Source organism: Thamnophis elegans, chromosome 3, assembly GCF_009769535.1.
Source record: "Thamnophis elegans isolate rThaEle1 chromosome 3, rThaEle1.pri, whole genome shotgun sequence".
NCBI classification, from domain to species: Eukaryota; Metazoa; Chordata; class Lepidosauria; order Squamata; family Colubridae; genus Thamnophis; species Thamnophis elegans.
The window spans coordinates 4,757,206-4,778,058 of NC_045543.1; the positions used below are offsets into that span (position 1 = coordinate 4,757,206).

Consider the following 20,853-nt stretch of genomic DNA (forward strand, 5'->3'; position numbering starts at 1 on the left):
ACCTACCCCCCCCCCGACTTCCCAGAACCCGTACATGGCATAGATAGACTATCTATATTTCTTTTGAATTCAAACTATATTTACAATACTGCCTCTATCCTAGCCATTGTAAATAAATTAGCCTAGGAGAGTCAGGAGAATCTGCAAAATGTAAAGCTTTTATTGTGTTTTTAAAAATTTCCTACTTCTCACCCATGTATATAAGGTGAGAACATACTTCCTGTATAGGAGGGAGGGAAACCACATAGAAAGTATTGATGGTTACCTCTGGGGGAGAGCATCCTTTTTTGTTATTTTTGTTAATCTTCATAAAATTATTTCTTGACTGTGAATTGAAGATATTTTTTTCTTATGAATTGCTGAAAAATTTAAAAAAATAAGAGTTGTGAATGTGGAGTTGAAAAAAAAACTGTACCCTAAAAAGCATAAAAATTAGGATGACATTTGTCACACTCAAAATAACAATAAGGGTTTTTTTTTTTTTTGAATATCCAGAGTTCCAATTTAATTTAATGGAAATAACCCTGTACCCTAAATTTCATATCTGGAATGAACATTGTATGGATTATATGTTATGCTTATTACTATTGACTGTGAAATTCAAAGCTTTTACATTGGAATAACTGTTCGGATTATAACTGAAACACCTTTGTCAAGAGCTAAGGTTACTGTGGGAACTGTAACTTCTAATTATGGCTAATTAACCAGAAGAGCTTACAGGAGTATTGTTGTACTTAAATTGGCAGCAAGAAGTAACCTACTACACCTGCACATGTCAGTCTACGTTATTTACTATAGTTTAATGATTATTTTCTGTATTTGTTTGAAATGTTTCGCAGAAACTGATGTAGTTAATAGAGAATGGATCTACAGACCTGGTCTTCCGCTGGGATGTAAATTATCTGATGTCTAACTATTTCTTTCCACGACCGCGAGTAAGATGAAGTCAAAGAGAATCCAAGTAAAATAAGGCTTATCTAGGTACTCCATCTCTATGGTTTCTTTAGGTTGTAACTTCCAATGTCATGGCAAGCAATGAAAGGGACGGAACTGGTGCAGGTAGCTGAATCTCCTTCGAGTTTGACGGTGATTCTGATTGTGTCATATCATGGATTTAAGCCGAGGTGGTGCAGTGGTTAAATGCAGCACTGCAGGCTACTTCAGCTGACTGCAGTTCTGCAGTTCGGTGGTTCAAATCTCACCGGCTCAAGGTTGACTCAGTCTTCCATCCTTCCGAGGTGGGTAAAATGAGGACCTGGATTGTTGGGGGCGATATGCTAAATCTGTAAACCGCTTAGAGAGGGCTGAAAGCCCTATGAAGCGGTATATAAGTCTAATTGCTATTGCTATTGCAGTCCCCTCCTAAGGGCAAAGCAATGAAAAGGAAAGAAATGGAAGTAGACAGTGAATAATCATGCTGTGTGGTTGGTCAGAGAATGAAAATAGAGTCACTTTGATGTAGTTAAGACACCAGGCTAGAAATCAGGAGAAGGTGAAATATGGTTGTTGAAGAGCCCAGTCGGTGTTCAGATGGGTAAATGGACTAGGAAAGAATTACAATATTAGGTCACTTGTGTCATGTTAATAGTTAGTTTAGTTTAGTTTAGTTTAGTTTATTAGTTTTGTATGCCGCCCACTCCCAAAGGACTCCGGGTGGCTTACAATAAAAAAAGGGGGGGGGATAAATAAGACAATACACAATTTAAAATTACAGCAACATTCATAGTTAAAGTGGGGCTGGATACTTCAATAGCCCCAGGCCTGCCGGAACAGCCAGGTCTTAGTAGCTTTACGGAAGGCCGGGAGGGTAGTAAGGGTCTGGATCTCCATGGGGAGATCGTTCCAGAGGGCCAGAGCTGCAACAGAGAAGGCCCTCCCCCGGGGGGTCGCCAGCCGACATTGGCCGGCAGATGGAACCCGGAGAAGGCCAAGCCTGTGCGATCGAATCAGTCTTTGGGAGGTAATTGGCAGGAGGCGGTCTCTCAGGTTATACAGGCAGTCCTTGACGTACAACCACAACTGAACCCAAAATTTCTGTTCCTAAGCATGTCCATTGTTAAGTGAGTTTCCCCCCCCCATTTTACGACCTTTTTTTGCCACACGTAAATGAATCGCTGCAGTTGTTAAGTGAATCATGCGGTCGTTAAGCGAATCTGCCTTCCCCCATTGATTTGCCTGTTGGAAGCAGCTAGAGAAGTTACAAAGGGTGATGACATGATCCCGGGACAGTGCAGTGGTCATGAAGTACATGCCAGTTGCCAAGTGCCTGAATTTTGATCACATGACCATGGGGATTTTGCAGTGGTCACAAGTGTGAAAAACAATCGTCACTATTTTCAGTGTCATTATAACTTTGAATGAGGAAGTTGAGGACTTCCTGTAGTGGTTTGTGTGACAGGAGAGATGCAACGAAGAAATAAACTATATTTCTTCAGGCGATCCATCCTGTGATTCACTAGTGTAGTAAATTTGTATTTATCTAAGAAATGTAAAAACGTGGACGAATTAAAGCTCAGTCCTAAGCCATTTTTTCAATAACATTGAAACTTTAAATAGCCATTAAATGAATGGTCTTAAAACAAGAACTACTTGTAGCTGACTATATTCCATCCCATTGCTCTACATGGGGCTACCCTTGAAAAGAGTTTGGAGACTGTAGCTAGTCCAGAATGCGGCCGCGTGAGCGATATTGGGTGCACCAAGGTACACCCACGTTACACCTGTCCTCCGCGAGCTGCACTGGCTACCTATTGGTCTCCGGACGCAATTCAAGGTGTTGGTTATTACCTTTAAAGCCCTACATGGCTTAGGGCCAGCGTACCTTCGTGACCGCCTACTGCCACATACCTCCCAGCGGCCAGTAAGATCCCACAGATTGGGCCTCCTTCGGAAGCCGTCAGCCAGACAGTGTCGGCTGGCGGGCCCCCGGAGGAGAGCCTTCTCTGTGGCTGCTCCGACCCTTTGGAATGAGCTACCCCCAGAGATCCGGACCTTGCCCACTCTCATGGCCTTCAGGAAAGCTGTAAAAACCTGGCTGTTCCGACAGGCCTGGGGCTGTTGACCTCATTGTTGAGGTCCAGCCCCGATTAGAATGAATGTATGTGGTGTTGTGATTTTAAACTGTCTTTTTTCTCTCTTTTTTTCTCTCTTTTTTTTGTAAGCCGCCCGGAGTCCTTCGGGATTGGGCGGCATATAGGCTTTTATTTACATCCTATTTATGACCCCCAGTACCTGTGGTGCATTTTTAAACATGTTCAGTCCTTCTCTGTTACTGTTTCTAGGCTACCATATTTATACTAAAGACTTTTAACACTCTGGAAAATTGTATTTTCTCAGTCGCATGTACTTTTTATGATTACAATGCGTTTTCAAGATACCAATGTGTTCCGACCCCCTCCTCCGTCCAGTAACAAATGCCGAGACAAGAGCTTAACTAGAATGTACTTTAATAGCAAGACACCACGACCTCGGTGGCTGAAAGCCAAGTAGAACAAACAGATAAGGACCTTGGCAGCAACTCAGACAAACTCAGGCAGCAATAAACACAGATAAGGCTTGGCAGCAATCCAGCCTGCCAAGCTCACAGTAATGTCCTCTGACATTCAATCCTATGTTGACTTCTGCAAAGAGAGCCGTGTGCACCAGTAGCTTTTTATAGTCTGGAGAGGAGCCTAATGACCATCAGCTAAGTACCGTCACCTCCTGTAATTGTGTAATTGTTCCTTACGCCTAGTAGCTCTTCGATGGCGTGCATCGAGGAACAACTCACTACTGGCTTCCATCTCACTCTCCCTTGTCTCCTCCCTACTGGTCCAAGGCTCAAGTGCCTCCTGGTGGCCAACCAGCCTCTCTGTGCCCTGCTTGGAGTCAGAACCCTGTCCAGGGTCCTCCAGAGCCGACTCAGAGGGCCCCTCGCTATCGGAGTCTGGTGGCAGCTCCAACGGCTCCTGCTGGGCCACAACACCAATGTAACTGGATTGGATGTGTCTTAATGCTCTTCTAATTAGATTTCTCCATTCCCACGTTTCTGGGAAAATGGGATGCTAACTGTGTGGTATGGTAAAGGTGCATGGTATATTCTTACAGATCTGTGAGCTCATAGTGGGTAAGATCGCATTATATCGTTAGCATGTAACTTGGTTTGAATTTGGGTGCTGGAATTGGTTAAAAGCTGCAACTTAAGATTTTTTTTAAAAAAACTTGTTGATTATTGATTAACACTACATTGTCATTGTTTGCAATTACAGGTAATATTCAATCTAAAGATCTTGAGCTTTTCTAAAGTTAGTTAAGTGAACAGCTTTAAATATTTATTATTTATGTATTATTACTATTACATGTGTTTGCCGCCCATCACATCATGTTATTTATCTGCTGTAGTTCATGTAGCCTGTCAATTTATGTAGAATCAAATGTTGTATTAGAACCTAGTATGTATGTCAGAACATGTTGATCTATGCTGGACTTGACTTCCTAATGTAAATAAGATTAGCTGTACCTTTTACTTGTAGTCTAGAATGGTAACATTAAACAGAATGATAGTTAGTCTGAGTGAAAATAAGTGTTTCTAAATTCAGTAGGCTGGACAATACCTGCAGTTTTTAGTTTCTGCAGCCATTCTGCTCATCTGTTTAATAAATTAAACTAAAAATGAGTTTAAAGTAGTTTTTTGTATTAAAGGAAGGATATTAAAGTATTATTGATACAGAATCGAAATGCTGCCTTAGTTAGTTTAAAAGTGCTGTAGTGATAGGCCTGCATATAATAATAATTATATAAAAATAAATACGCATAGACCTGCTTAAAACAGAGGAGCTGTATCGTATAGTAAAGATTGATGTGACATTTAGGTATTTATTTTTTTTTAAAAAATACACCCATGTACGAAACAATGCTATTTCGCCTTCTTTCCAAATCAGGAGAAGAACCTTATTAAAAAGCACATTATTGGTGGGCAAGAGATTAGTGCCAGAATATAAAATGACTTCCGACATTCTATTTCTCATTGACACTTGATCGAAAACAATAGACAGTGAAATATGAAGATCGTTAATCTGAAAGCACTTTAGAATCTGTATATGACTATGCTAAAATATTCGTTTGGTTGCAGAATTAAGCTTGAGACAAATGCATGCGCTTTTTTTGGGAACTAATAGAAAAAGGGCCCTAGGAAGCTTTAAAAGGGGAGAGGGCTTTTCACACAAGAGCAGAAAAAAGGCAAAGACAGAAGCCTATTAAACCATGTAAAAGCTGGTTTTATTAGCCACTCAATTACCTTAATGGCATCACAACAAAGAATTCCGCTGAAACTATTATTTTAAATATATATATTAAGAGAAATGTCTAAAAAAAGACACCCCCCAAAAATAAGACATGATTTTTACAAAGCAGCCATGATGGCTTTGTTGAAAACTCCAGGATTTTGTTATTTTATTGCTTTTGTTTCTTGCATCTTGTTTTGTAATGAATAATTACTCAAGATACTGAAATAGCATAACGTAACCAGCAGCGCTTGGGCATCATTTAAAATGCTTACCACATTCTGGGTTAAAAAAAAACCAAAAAACGTGTAGTTATTATCATTTGTGACTGTGTGACGCAAAATCTTGTTAATGTTAACATGGATAAATGTTGAGAATAACATTGATATATTGCTTTATATTGAATATTAAATTATTGTGCCATGTTCGGTGCTAAGAATAGTTTCCTGCAATATTTTGAGTTTTGTAATGTTGGAGTGTATGTTTCACTATTTTTAAAAAATGTTTTAAATGATACAGGTATATTCTTGCTAAGTTATAGTTTTTGAGATGTGATTTCTGATAACTAAAGAAGGGAAGTCATGCAAAATATTGTTTTGGGGTAGTTCACTGGTAGGATTTTTCCCCAGTTTAATAAGCAAGTTGATTTCTACAGAAATTACTTTAAATTCGAAATAAAACCGAATGCCACCTGGGCATTCTAAGCTACCTAAGGCTACTGATATATTCTTATATCTTCCTTGACCACAATGCATTTTGTGTACTCTGTACTGTCATTGTTTGTAGTCTGCTGTGAATGTAGTATTTTTAATACATTGCGCATTATTTATTTAGCATGTCAGTTTTCTGGAAGGTACGCATGATTTCCCCCTATTTCAAATGGCTTCTTGCAATGTTTTTCTCCTCTGTACCTAATGTGAGCTTGTTGTATTTTACTATTCATGCGTGGGGGCATGATCATTATAGTACTGGTATCATATAATTTCTTCAAGAGGACATTTAAGATGTCTTGGAAGCTTGTGAGTATCATTTTGATGTCATTAGTGGAAAAACCCTGCATTGGTGAAAGCTGCCTCGAGCTACTTGGAACACAGCAGACAACAAATTAAGATAGTCAGGTGTGCTAATTAAAAAAAAAAATCTCCACAATACATGGAACACGGTCATTAGGGTTGCTCTTAAAACAGTGACTTAATATTCTTTGTCATCAGCGTGGGAGCCCACGTTTTGTTAAAAATCTCAATTCTAAGTCATTCATATATATAAATTTCATTTCATTTATTAAATTTCTATGCCGCCCAATCCCGGAGGACTCCGGGCGGCTTACAGAAATGAAAAAAATTAAAAAGAATTATTAAGAACAATTGGACACAACAAACTTAAAAAGGGAACACAACGAACACCCAATCAGGAGGGGGCTGGACCTCAATTAAGGGGTCAACAGCCCCAAGCCTGCCGGAAAAGCCAGGTTTTAATGGCTTTGCGAAAGGCCATGAGAGTGGGTAGGGCCCGGATCTCACTGGGGCAACTCATTCCACAGGGCCGGAGAAGCAACAGAGAAGGCCCTACTTCCAGGGCGTCGCCAGCCGGCATTGTCCCGCTGACGGCACCCGGAGAAGGCCCATTCTGTGCGATCTTATTGGTCTGAGGGAGGTATATGGCAGAAGACGGTCTCGCACATACCCGGGTCCTAGGCCATGTAGGGCTTTAAAGGTGAATTAAATAAATAAATATGAATTAAATAATTGACAATAAGCTAATATTAACAGTCAGGTATTTTCTTTGTACTTGAACAGTTGACCTGGGTACTTGAGAGACCGCCTGCTTCCAATTACCTCCCAAAGACCCATTAGATCACACAGATTAGGCCTCCTCCGGGTTCCGTCTACTAGTCAATGTCATCTGGCCACTACCCGGGGGAGGGCCTTCTCTGTGGCGTCTCTGGCCCTTTGGAACGAGCTCCCCGCAGAGATTCGGACCCTCACCTCTCTCCAGGCCTTCCGAAAAGCCGTTAAAACCTGGCTGTGTCGTCAGGCCTGGGGTCGATGAGTTCCCTTCCCCTCTCGAACCGTACGGCTGTTGGTGGTTTTAAATGCCCTGTACTTTTTGTTGTAGTTTTTGTGTTTCCCTTCCCCTCCTTGGGTTTGTGTGCCGCCCTGGGTCCCGCTGGGAGTAGGGCGGCATATAAATAAAATGAACCTCGAACCTTTGTGAGAGTCACTTTGGTGTAATGATGATTAAGGCGTCAGGCTAGAAATTGAGAGACCGTGAGTTTAGTCCCACCTGAGGTGTACGCAGCCAATTGGGTGACCTTGGGCTTAGGAAGGAGTCAATGGCAAATCCCTCCTGAAAAATCTTCAGGTAGTCTCTGAGTATTGGGCACAACTGAATGGAAAGAAAATTCTTTGGCGGGTAAAGACATGGAGGTTGCTACTTCATTTTCTTCTGAAGGGAATAAAAACAATAGAATAATTTATATTAAAAACTACATGTCGCATTTTACAGTTGTCAAGTAGCATGGACTTGGTATATTGCTTGCTCCGCTGTTGAGCTCATATAGTTATTAAATATTACCTAACTTCTTTTTTTATTGCTTTCATTTTTAGGCCCTGGATGTTGACCGAACTGTTCTTTATAAGATGAAAAAATCTGTAAAAGCCATAAATGTTTCTGGTTTGGGTACGTATGTACGCGTTGTTTTATTGCTGGCCTATATTTCTAAAATACACGTTGCAATATTCAATGATTGTCAAATATTCATTGAGCGATGCAGATTCAAGTCCATGATAATCCACAAAAGAATATTTGACCCTTCTACCTTCCTGGTGATAATGATTTTTTGTTGTTAAATGTTAACTGATGTAAGTTACATTTAACAAAAGCTTCTTTTCCCCTTTTGAGTCAAAAATTGAAAATATGGTTGGACAGATTTTTAAGAGTGATTTTAGCTTTAGTAGTAAGGTGAAACTACTATAATTCATATTGATAGGCAAAAGAGAAGCAACGCTGGACTGTTTTATTCAAAGGCAGGACTGCCTCCTCATCCTTATTAGGTGATCACTGTGGTTCATAAGCAGACTTCCCCCTCTTTCCCTGCAATGAGATCTTCCCTTCTGTTTTTTGACTAGCCATTGTTTCAGTGGTGGGTTTCAAAAATTGTTCGAACCTACTCTGTGGGTGTGGCCTCCTTTGTGGGAGTGGCTTGCCACCCATGTGACCGGATGGGAGTGGCTTGCCGCCCATGTGACTGGATATGAAGATGCTGACGACACTTGTCAGAACCACCTTCAATTACCTCCCACACAGCACTGGCATGCATTAGAATAGGATGTAAACTTGTTTTTGAAAAGGCATCTTTGGTTTGCGTTAAAACAACTTCAATACACGCAATGTTCTGATTGCACCACAAACGCAGTAGTCATCCTCACCTTTCACAGAGGCCCTGAGTTTTATAACTATGAGCTTGATAGTGTAGAATAATCATATCCAAGGACCAGTGGTGGGTTTCAAAGAATTTTGGAACCTCTTCTGTAGGTGTGGCCTGCTTTCCGGGTCCACTGGTGGAACCTCTTCTAACCGGTTCGGTAGATTTGACGAACCGGTTCTAACGAACAGGTGCGAACTGGTAGGAACCCACCTCTGCATTGTTTATAGTGTTACTAAGATGTGTTTGTGAATACACACAACTCATGAAGAGTAAAAAAAATAAATCCAAATAATAAATATTCACCACCAATCACAATACAGCCACACGGGAAAGAAACTTCGAATAATAACAATAATAAATGTATGCACCAGGACTCAGAAATTACGCAAAGGCGTAACTTTTTAAGCATGTATGTGACACATTATACTGTCTAGCTTCTACACAGTAATTAAGAAATGTGTAAACATTTTAACATGCTGCTATTACTTGACGTTTTGTTATATACTGATACTGTACACAAATTTGTACTTGGTTTGAGAAAAGCTGCACAAAACATTTCTTTCCCATACACAACATGTCAAGAATCAAAGTTATGAATGAAACTAGATAAGATATTGTTATTTAGGGAATAAGCAAGAATCAGTCTGCTGCTCTTAATCACTGAATTAGTGGCCTCGGTGTTAACAAATTTCAGTTTCCATTAGCCCCATAAGCCCAGCCAGGTGTCTGGGATAATGGGAATTATAGTCTAATAGCAACATTTGGAGGGTCATCAATTGTCTTTCCTTCTGTGAAACATAATTAAGGTGTTTTTACATTTTTATGGTTTAGGACAGGTGTGTCAAACCCAATTGCATTGTGGGCCATATTGTGACGTAGCAGGATATTTTTTGCCTTTGAGGGCCGGGGTGGGCATGGCCTGCAGAGGCCATATCCAACCTGGGGTTCACCGACAAAAGGGCGAAGGACTAAACCACGGCCGACTAAACCGCGTCGCTGACGTCATCAACAGGGCGACAACAGCGTGGAGACAGAAGCACGCTGTAAACCCTAAACCTAAATTTAACCCCTAAACCTAACCCTAACCCCCCTAAACCTAATCCTAACCCTAAACCTAACACTTAACCTAACCCTAAACCTAACACTTAACCTAACCCTAAACCTAATCCTAACCCTTAACCTAACCCTAACCCTTAACCTAACCCTTAACCTAACCCTAAACCTAACCCTTAACCTAACCCTTAACCTAACCCTAAACCTAACCCTTACCTTAAGTTGAATCGGCTTTCTTTCAACGCGCTATTTAAAACGCCCTTCTTTCTCCGCGCTCGCTGTTGTCGCCGCGTTGATGATGTCAGCGACACAGTTTAGTCGGGCGCGGTTTCGTCGTTCTCCCTTTTGACGGGTCACGCCAACCTGTAGGCCTGGTTAGGTAAATCAATAAACTATGGTTGATAGAAAATGAAATTCCTCATCTTTTTAAAGCTGCATTGGTAAATGAATGGAGAGGCCCATGCATGAATTTGAAATTAATTAGTGTACTCTAGACTACGTATTTAGCTTGTGTTCACAAGAACAGATTCCCATTTCTTTGTCACCAACTTTGTGTTAATTTATGAAAAGCCAACTATTGTAGCTTAGGTAACCAACTATGGTCAAAGTAAACCATGTCATCAACATGGGACCTCAATTTTTCTTTGATTTGAAAATAGCCTTTGTATATGGTTCTCAGTAATATGCTTGTTGATCTGCATGGAGCACCATTCTGATGAGCTACTGCAAATAACAGTTACGGAGAAGCAGTTTAATTTAAACAGACCAGGCTTCATTTATTAAATGTCAGATAAATTTAGAGACTGTGGTATTGATGACAATGATGATTTAACCATCACTTTTATTTGGACTGGATCTTTTCTCTTGTAGTTATTCAGCTGGAATCTATTTCCGATTTCTGTACTAGTATAACAATTTCATGCTCTTGCTTTTCTTTATTCAGAAGTTTAATATATTTTTTTCCTAGAAATTTTTTGTTTATTTTCCATTTTCATAGCATATAATCACATGTATACTATTACATAGTCAATATCATGTTGTATTATTAAGTAATTACATCAATTCATCTTACCATTAACTACCAAAGAGAGAAAAAAACCCCAGTTATTGGCTCTTCTGCTCTCCATACACCATATTTATACCTTATACGACACAGAGCCGAGGTGACGCAGTGGTTAAATGCAACACTGCAGGCTACTTCAGCTGACTGCAGTTCTGCAGTTCGGCGGTTCAAATCTCACCGGCTCAAGGTTGACTCAGCCTTCCATCCCTCCGAGGTGGGTGAAATGAGGACCCGGATTGTTGTTGGGGGCAATATGCTGACTCTGTAAACCGATTAGAGAGGGCTGAATGCCCTATGAAGCGGTATATAAGTCTAACTATTGCTATTGCTACTTTCTTCCCCCTCTCTCCTCCCCCTTTCTACATCCTTTCTTCCCTCCATCATTTTCTACTCTACTTCCCCTTCCTTTCTCCTTCTCCTCTCTCCCCTTACCACTCCTCCTTATACACCTCGTCTTCCCCCTTCACCCTCTCTCCTATCCCTCTCTTCCTATCTTTCTTCTCTCCTCTGCTTCCCACTCTTCCTCTAAATTCCCTTGGTGTATTTCAGCTTCTGAGCAGACTCCCTTTTGTGTTGATGGTATTTATAATTCCATTTAATGTTTAATATTTTTTTTAAAGAAACCTGTTGGACTATCCCACCATGGACTATCATATTGTTTTGAAATTTAGAACTATAAAAACACTTGAATTTAAATCAATGTATTCAAATGTACTTGTAAAATACTTGCACTTTTTAAATCCATGGAGGACTTGTTGATAATTACTGGAATTGGCATACTGTTTGTTCTCTTTGAAGCGCATGTGGAAAATGAAGAACAGTACACTCAAGCTTTGGAGAAATTTGGAGGCAACTGCGTCTGTAGGGATGATCCAGATTTAGGAACAGCATTTTTAAAATTTGCTGTATTTACAAAGGAATTGACAGCACTCTTCAAAAACCTGGTAAGAAATCATGGAAGTATGTACTACAGAATTGAAATTGTACTGTGTAGCTTTAAGTTTAATCTAAAATATGTATCTGCTAAATATAAAAATTACTAACTACTAAATATAAAGACTTGATCGCCTATAAAGCCACATCTTTTATAGACACTAAGCTGTTCTCTGGGGAGGAAAAAGGACTGAATACCCGTTTCTGAGGCTTACCTAACAGAGATTTAAATTGTGTCTGTTTAGAGTTGAAATCAGATACTGTGGGAGAATCGCTTGTGTGCGCGCCCAATGTATATTGTAAATGATTGCCTAGGACAACTTTGTTATCTAGCTCTCAAGGAAGGATTTAAAACGTTTTATAATTGGATTCTTTCTAAAGCTTTATAACATTATTTGATTTTTTTTAAAGGGGTGGGGGAGGCTTTGGCGTGGGAGTTGGGAATCCAGTGAAGAGGAGACTACCTATTTTGACCTGACGGGCCCCAGCCGAAAAACGACATAGAACCAACCCAAATTCAATTCTTTATTTGCTCACACCATATAGACAGAATCTTGACAGACTAAAGCTATACCACTCTAACCCTATTGGATACACACTGCGAGAGTGGCCATCCTAAATCTCTGACTCTGATCCAGCTGTGTTGTCTCTTGTCTCCCTCATACCCACGTATTGGAATGTGTTTCTTCCTTCCTGGTTTCTGCAGTTTCACTGAGGTCCATCGTACCACTTTCCCCTTCAGAGACACAATCCATCTCATCCGGCAGAGCATCATGGGATAATGTTGATTGTGTTTGCGGAAGGGGATACCTCAAAAAGGCTTTGGGTATGCTCTTGGAAAGCTGTCAACTCTTCCCATTATTGTAGCCGTTAAGTAATACTTTATTTCATATTTTATCAAATAATAGCTAGTGTCTGATAAATAGGAACATTTTTTCCAGTATTGCTATATATTATATAGAGCCGAGGTGGCGCAGTGGTTAGGGTGCAGTACTTCAGGCCACTTCAGCTGACTGCTATCTGCAGTTCGGCGGTTCAAATCTCACCGGCTCAAGGTTGACTCAGCCTTCCATCCTTCCGAGGTGGGTGAAATGAGGACCCGGATTGTTGGGGGCGATATGCTGACTTTGTAAACCGCTTAGAGAGGGCTGAAAGCCCTATGAAGCGGTATATAAGTCTAACTGCTATTGCTATTGCTATTACTTTCTAAACTGTTTCATGGCTGAAAAACACCTTTCCCTGTAATATCTGATTATGATTAAATTATGGTGAACTGCTTATAGTGGTACCCTGTTTCCCTGAAAATAAGACCCCCCCCCTGGATAATAAGCCCAATTGGGCTTTTGAGCCCATGGGCTAAAATAAGCCCTCCCCGAAAATATTTAAACGTATGCGCAATTGGTCCCCGCCATTTCCTCTAGTTGGTTGCCACGCATACAACACGAGATAAGGCAAGACCGGAGGAGGAGAAAGAAAGAAAGGGGATGCACCCCACACACCCTTATCTAACGGCCGCTTCCACAACCCTAGCCACCGCACTCCTTCTGCCATGCTAATGGCCACTGCAAAAAGAGTGTCAGGCCCGGAGACGCACAACACAGCAGCAACCACGAGGTGACCATGCTTGCTACCTCCTGCACCTCAAAAATAAGAAGACCTCAAAAATAAGTTTATTTCGTGGGTCAAAAGAAAATAGGACCCTGTCTTATTTTCGGGGAAACAACGGTAGCCTAACATCGCTGCCCCATTAAAGCACTGGGGTAAAACATTAGCAAAGATATTCTATCCTGAACACTTAGTTCAAATATGTAAATATCTAGAATCTAAATATAAATCATAAGCGGTTGGCTTATAATCAGATTATTGGAGTAGCAAATAAAAAAAAAAGCATTAATATAAGAACTGCTGTGGATTAAACACCACTTGACCTAGATAATGTCATCCCGAACATTCTTTCAGTTAGATCATTCCACTCGCTGTATTAAACCTGCATTCAGCAGCTGCAGGGGGGGGGGAAAGGACACAATTTATGAATTTGTACTTTGCTCTTTGTGTAAGGTTAGCCTAGTTTTAAATATTTACTATATATACTCACAGATAAGCCAGGAATTTTAGGTACCAAAATTAAACAATATGAACATTTCAAGGGTTATGTGCTGGTGACGTATTTTTCATGGTATTTTGGTTAAAAATATGAGGATCTGGTTATCTGTGCATGGCCTTATGTGAGAGTATATATGATATTATTTAAAGGCATATTATACTTTCCAAGTTAAATTATGACATGGATTGTTGTAAAGGTATATTTCAGTATCCTATATTTGCAAGTATCTTTTTCTATCCCCGGTTGCCTTTTATTTTATATAATAATTAGGATTGACAGTAAACAAATGTAGCCTTAGAGTAAGTCTTACTAATGAGGAGTGTGGTATTATTAAAGTTACAAAACTGTTAAACAGATTCTGCAATTGTGCAACTTGAAAAACAAATAAGACTTCGCTTTCATTGTTTTAGAAATTGTAATACAGGCTTTATTGTTTAAATACTTTTACCATGTTTCTTAACTCTTGTTCTGTTTTAGAGTCTGTGCACGAAAATATAATTTAAATACAGGTGGGTTTATGTATAAAGTCAAACAGATGCACTATTTTTTTCACACGAGGTGATATTTAACTTTTCCTTTTGCACCTTGGGATCTCATTTCTCATTTCCTTTGTAATAAAAAAGACCTTTGCACTGCTTTATTTGGTATCTTTCAAAAATAGTAAGTTAACATGGTCCTTGGCAATTCACGCTGTTTTTTCTTGCCAAATCCTCTGTTAGTTTATCTGACATTTGGTAACAGTAATATTAACGGCCTCCAGCTATTGAAGATGTATATGACGATGGCTTCAGATTATTTCAAGGTATAAGAAACATCAACTTAATGCTATTTACCTGTCAGCTTTCCTTTGTTCATACTTGCTATGGTTTCTTCATATTAATCTGGAAGATCCTCCAACATTGAGTGGATAGCTTGTATGCAGATATTAGGGTAATCCTCGACTTATGACCACAATTGGGCCCAAATTTTCTGTTGCTAAGTGAAATAATTTTAAGTGAATTTTGTCTCATTTTACGGCCTTTCTTGCCACAGTTGTTAAGTGAATCGCTTCAGTTGTTAAATTAGTAACACGGTCGTTAAGGGAATCTGAGTTCCCCATTGACTTGGTTGCCAATATGTCGCAAAAGGGGATCACATGACCCCAAGAATATGCAACCGTCATAAATATGAATCCGTTGCCAAGTGTCTTGAGTTTTGATCACAAGGAGGCCACGGGTTGCGTGACCCGTCAAAAGTGCGCACGACAAAAGCGCGCCAACAAAACCGTGTCGCTAAAACCGCGACGTCATCAACGCGCTGACAACAGCGCGGCGACAGAAAGCTGATTTAACTTAAGGTAAGGGTTAGGTTTAGGGTTAGGTTTAGGGTTAGGTTTAGCGTTACGTTTAGGGTTAGGGTTAGCGTTACGTTTAGGGTTAGGGTTAGCGTTACGTTTAGGGTTAGGGTTAGCGTTACGTTTAGGGTTAGGGTTAGCGTTACGTTTAGTTTTACAGCGCGCTTCTGTCACAACGAATTTAAAAGAAACACAACATGCACCCAATCTAAGCGGGGCTGGACCTCAATCCCGAGGTCAACAGCCCCAGGCCTGCCGGAATAGCCAGGTTTTGATAGCTTTTCGGAAGGCCATGAGAGTGGGTAGGGTCCGGATCTCTGGGGGTAGCTCATTCCATAGGGCCGGAGCGGCAACAGAGAAGGCCCTACTACTCCGAGGCGTCACCATTCCTAAATCCAACAAAAATGTGGGAAATGCACTCTTCATTATCCTTTTCCCGCTCTGCACAAATGGGTATCTTGCATCTCTTTCTTGGAAAGTCTACTAGGAATTCGTTTAGAAATATTTAAATGCTTTGTAGGTGACAACATTTTTTGTGTATTACAGATCCAGAACATGAACAATATAATCACGTTTCCACTGGACAGTTTGCTCAAGGGAGATCTAAAAGGCGTAAAAGGGGTATGTTGTGTATTTCTATTTTTAAAAGTTGTTATTTAATTATTAGCAAAAGCCCGTGTTACGATTTGTACTAGAGAAAAAGATATTTCTGTGCTAGCATATCCGGCTGCCCTGTCCTTCTGGACGGATAATTTTTCATCTTGGATGCAGTGATTTTATTTTGGATTAATGTACAGTGGTGTTTAAAAGTTTATGGAGCCTTTCGAATTTCTGCATAAATATGACCTAACACATCTGTTCTCCACACAAACTTTAAAAACAGAGAGAACCCAATTAAATGAATGGGTCATAAACATTATACTTGTTCGTTTATTCACTGAGGGGTGGCAGTAGTGATTTACCCTCTAGTCATAGAAATGGGAAGCTGGAGATATTTCTTCACTTTCGTTCCGGATCCAAAAATATTGAAATAAGGATGCCATGAAAGGGTGGGAGTTCAGTTTTTCCTCAACATGTGTGCAGTGTCTTATGACTCCATTTGGATTATGCTTTAAGGAAACATTTAAAAAGGCCAAAAAAAAATTACCTAAGTGAGCTACTGGCTGGGATACTAGCTGATGTAGAGGTTGACTAGCAAACCATGGCTGGCTTTGGTTTCTAATATGCTATGGTACAGCACCCATAAATAAACGCCATATGCCTGATGGGTGCTAAGTTAGGGCTATTGTACAATGCAGTCACACCCACTGTCAAGTCAGGGATTACTTTAATTTTTACATTAGACAGCAAGAGGGGCTGTGACTCGGAGAGACGCCAGATAGATAGGCAGGAGATTCTGTGTTGCTACTGAAATCAGAAATGTAGGTAAAGAATGCTATTAGGAAAAAAATTCTCATTAGCTTACCACATCATTTTATTTTAGTTCACACTAAATTTTTATGACAAAATGGTTGGGTTCATACAATCACACCTAAACCATTATGTAGTCCTTTTGGTATGATGTGACATGTAAATCCAACCAAAACCACTCCTCCAGCCTCGTGGCACGACATAACCGCGAAAGTCAAAAGCGCGCCGACAACACCGCAGCGCTAAAACCGCGATGTCAAAAGCGCGCGACAATGGCGCGCCGACAGAAGCGCGATTTAACAAGGTAAGGGTTAGGGTTAGGTTTAGGGTTATTTTTAGGGTTATGTTACAGCTCTTGTCGCGCGGTTTTGACGGCGCGGTTTTGTCACCGCGCTTTAGTGACACGTGCTTTAGTCGACCGCGGTTTTGTGGTGGAACCCTCCAGCCTTACATTTTGATTGTTAAGGTCAACTCATTGGAAGGCAAAAGGAACACCACTCCATTTATTAATTCCAGCGGATTGCTGTCTAAATGGATGCACTGTATATCTTTTGGTGGGTTGCAAAATCTTCTAGTGTGGACCAAAGAGGCATTTTTCACGTGAACAGATATCTGCTTAATTCTAACAAGACTTGAGGCACCTAGAAACTCACATTAGTGTTAAATGTGAGAGTAATGAGTTCGACTGTGCAAAACATTTGAAAGAAAGGTTTGAAAGTGGGAACACTTTCTTCTTCCTCGAAGTAATAAGGCTGCTGCATCTGGGAGGATCACACAAATGTTTTGAAAACTATCCAGGGTGGTCGAGGGGTAATCAGGGTGTGCAGCAAAAAGGCATGATAGCTGTGTGGATACATTCAAGGCAGCCTTCAGAACAGCAGTACAAGCCTTTTGAAGGAAGTAGCTGTTTCAGTTAACACTTCAAGGAGAAGGGGTTTACTCTCACACAAAAAAAATGTTTTGCAAAGTTTTTTTCCCCCCCCTCTGGAGGCTTTGCTCAGCTCTAGGACTGAGTCTTCTTCCAGTATACAGCACTTGGATTTCCAAATGTATAAAGTTTAATTTGAGACGAACTAAAGAAGCCAATTAAAATTGGGCTATTGATTCCGAAGATTACTTCGCCAGCTTTTCATCCAAGTGATTAAGGACAATAAAAAATGTCAGCAGGAATTGGTCACTTGCCTGAATAACGTGGCTTTCTTCTCATTTCTGCAGGATTTGAAGAAGACGTTTGATAAAGCATGGAAAGACTACGAAACCAAAGTGTATGTACTTCCTTTTTTGATGCATAGCAAATTTGTATACATGGTCTCTTCCTGTGCTTGTTCATCCAAAAATAAGGGTCATTGAGTTGATTCAATACATAGGATTACTGTTCTGACCCCCCTTGTTCCACACCAGAGCATACTCCGAGCCAAAGATAAGTTACGGCATTTAATTAACAGACAGACAGGTCCTTGGCAGCAAACCAGCACAGACAAGCTTGAGCAGCAATCCAGCACAGATAAGCCCTGGCAGCAATCCAGCCTGCCAAGCTCACAATCATGTTCTCCAACATTAATTCCTGCGTTGACTTCTGCAAAAGAGGCATGTGCACAAGCAGTCCTTTTATAGTCTGGAGAGGAGCCTAATGACCACCAGCTGAGTGCAGTTACCTCCTGTAACTGTGCAACTGTTCCTGATGCCTATTAGCTCTCCGGTGCCGGGCATCCAGGAACAACTCACTGCTGGCGTCTGGCTCACTCTCCCTTGTCTCCTCCCCACTAGTCCAAGGCTCAGGCACTTCCTGGTGGCCAACCAGCCTCTCTGCGCCCTGCTCGGAGTCGGAACCCTGTCCAGGGTTCTCCAGAGCCGACTCATAGGGCCCCTCACTGTCAGAGTCTGGTGGCAGCTCCAACAGCTTTTGCTGGGCCACAACAGATTACCATGTGCCATATTTTGGTTCCATGCAAGATTTGCTGCCTACATAATCTAGCCTTGGTTAAGATCTAGGAAGCACTTGGATGGATAGTTCTTGGGGAAATTGGAAGAAAGCAATGACAACCTGCTTCTACGTTGCCCAGGAACCTGTTTGTATCTCTTTAATCACCAAGATTCATACACCTTTTTGAAAAAGACTTCACCTTTACTTATTTAGTCCCAGTCCAGATGCCTGAGATTGATTTGCTATTGTTAGCTGTATAGTAGCCAGTCTTACCTCAAAGCTATGGAGAATTTGGATCCATAAAATGAATACTGCAATAAAAACGAGTCACACAAATGTTTTCGTTTTCAGTGCATATAAATTTTATGTTTGCACTATATTATGGGTGTCAGCCTCTGCTTTGCTGCTGCTTCGGCTGCCATTGAAACGGGGAGGGGGGCATGGTATTTGGGAGGGGACTACTAATTGTGCTGGAGGAAGATTCTAGAGTTTCTGCTGCCTGTCTTACTGCGCATGCGGAGGAGGTTTCCTGCCAAGGCCAACGGCACCGACATTCCATCTTGGTGATGCCTTTCGAAGTTATCTCGCACCTGACACTTGGGAGAATTATGATTGGACTGTAACTGGGATGCCAAGGGGTGGGGAATGGGTTATTCTATATATCATTTGCTTTCGCGCCTAAATAATCAGTCTTCGCTTTGCTACACTTCTATTCATTTATAATTAGTAAAAGTACACTTGATTTCTATCAATGGAGTCTTGTGGTTTTCTTTCCTGCTTATTCAATGAAGGAGTGCTGACAATGGGTGTCCAACCTTTTGGCTTGCCTGGATCTCACCGAGAGAAGAGGAATTGTCTTGAGCCACATATGATTTAATAATGTGGCAGAATAATGTAGTTAATGTATATAAAAATCGCATAGTTAAAAGTTTGTGCTCTTGTGGAGCCACGTTTAGAGGTAGTATTCAGCTGGTTTGGATCGGTTCGCCTGAACGGTAACGGAAATCGTGAGTGGGCCTGGCCACCCCCCCCCCCAGCTCTATGCTGTCCTATTTAAGCATGTTTTTGAGGTTGGGCGTATGCGTGGATGGCACACGCATGAGCAAAGCCATTTTTGAAGCCGGGTGCGTGTGCACCAAGCGGCATGCATGGGGCGAACCAGTGGTAACAAAATGTGAAGCCCATCGCTAGCCACATTACTAGCTGGTCGGGGCTTCCTGTGGCCATGGGCCACTGGTCGGGGCTGCCTGCAGTATAGTGTAGCCTCTTAAATGTGCAATTATGCTTACCAAAAACAAGGTGCATACCTTAATTGAAAAAACACTTGAAAATTGAAAAGGTATATTTTGAAGGAGCTGAGACAACTTGATACTAAAACCAAAATCCTGACTGTTTGTATAAACATGCTGTTGATGAGCCAGATATTTATCCCATTGAGATTACTACAATTTAATACCTAGTTAATCACACTATTGAATATTCTGAAGATTAATCATGCTTACAGCACTTATTCCCAGTATCTACTCCTTCCCTCCAGAGTCAGAATAATGACTCGTAAGAGCCGAGGTGGCGCAGTGGTTGGGGTGCAGTACTGCAGGCCACTTCTGCTGACTGTTATCTGCAGTTCAGCGGTTGTAATCTCACTGGCTCAAGGTTGACTCAGCCTTCCATCCTTCTGAGGTGGGTGAAATGAGGACCCAGACTGTTGGGGGCGATATGCGGACTCTGTAAACCGCTTAGAGAGGGCTGAAAGCCCTATGAAGCGGTATATAAGTCGAACTGCTATTGCTAATGAGAATATATACCTATCTGTTGTGACTCAGCAGAAGCTTGCTGTGAGTTGCGTCGGGATGCAGGAATAATGAGCAGCTGTTGCTCATTAGGGTCATCTAAAAGACGGATGGTGCCACGCCTTAGTGGCAGAAGTCAACGTCGTTCGTGGTTCATCGTTCCTTTGTTCGTGAGTTCAGTTTCGTGATTCAAAGAGGCACTTGGATAAGTGATTTGCTTTCTGTCAACCTGGTTTGCTGTAAGAGCTTTTTGTTTTTGCATTTGCTGTGTAACTTTTTGCCAGAGACTTTATCTACGTTTATTTTTGGGCTCGCAGCCAGCTTGAGCCGGGACTGATAAAGATATTTCCTTTGAAGTTCTGTCTGGCTGTCGTTTGTGAACGAGCGAAGAAGGGGGTCAGAACACCTATCTATCATGCATGAATATACTGGATGCCTGTTTCTCTCTCTATATTAGGTAACAAAACTGCTACTTTTCCTGTATAAGCATGGCACCTGTTGGAAGGGGAGGCATGCAGATTTGGCTAGAGGATGGATGGCTATATAAATGTTCTG

The 20,853-nt window shown here is 41.1% G+C and overlaps 1 protein-coding gene across 2 annotated transcripts in view; it reads left to right on the forward strand.

Annotated features, from left to right (window-relative positions):
- The window catches only part of ASAP2 (ArfGAP with SH3 domain, ankyrin repeat and PH domain 2), a 116,621-nt gene that overhangs the window by 22,019 nt on the left and 73,749 nt on the right, over positions 1–20,853 (forward strand). For both annotated transcript variants that reach the window (XM_032214694.1, XM_032214693.1), the window contains exons 2-5: positions 7,868–7,940; positions 11,603–11,748; positions 15,721–15,795; positions 17,800–17,849. In XM_032214694.1, the coding sequence (XP_032070585.1) occupies positions 7,868–7,940; positions 11,603–11,748; positions 15,721–15,795; positions 17,800–17,849 (344 nt within the window). The remainder of the gene's footprint in view (positions 1–7,867; positions 7,941–11,602; positions 11,749–15,720; positions 15,796–17,799; positions 17,850–20,853) is intronic.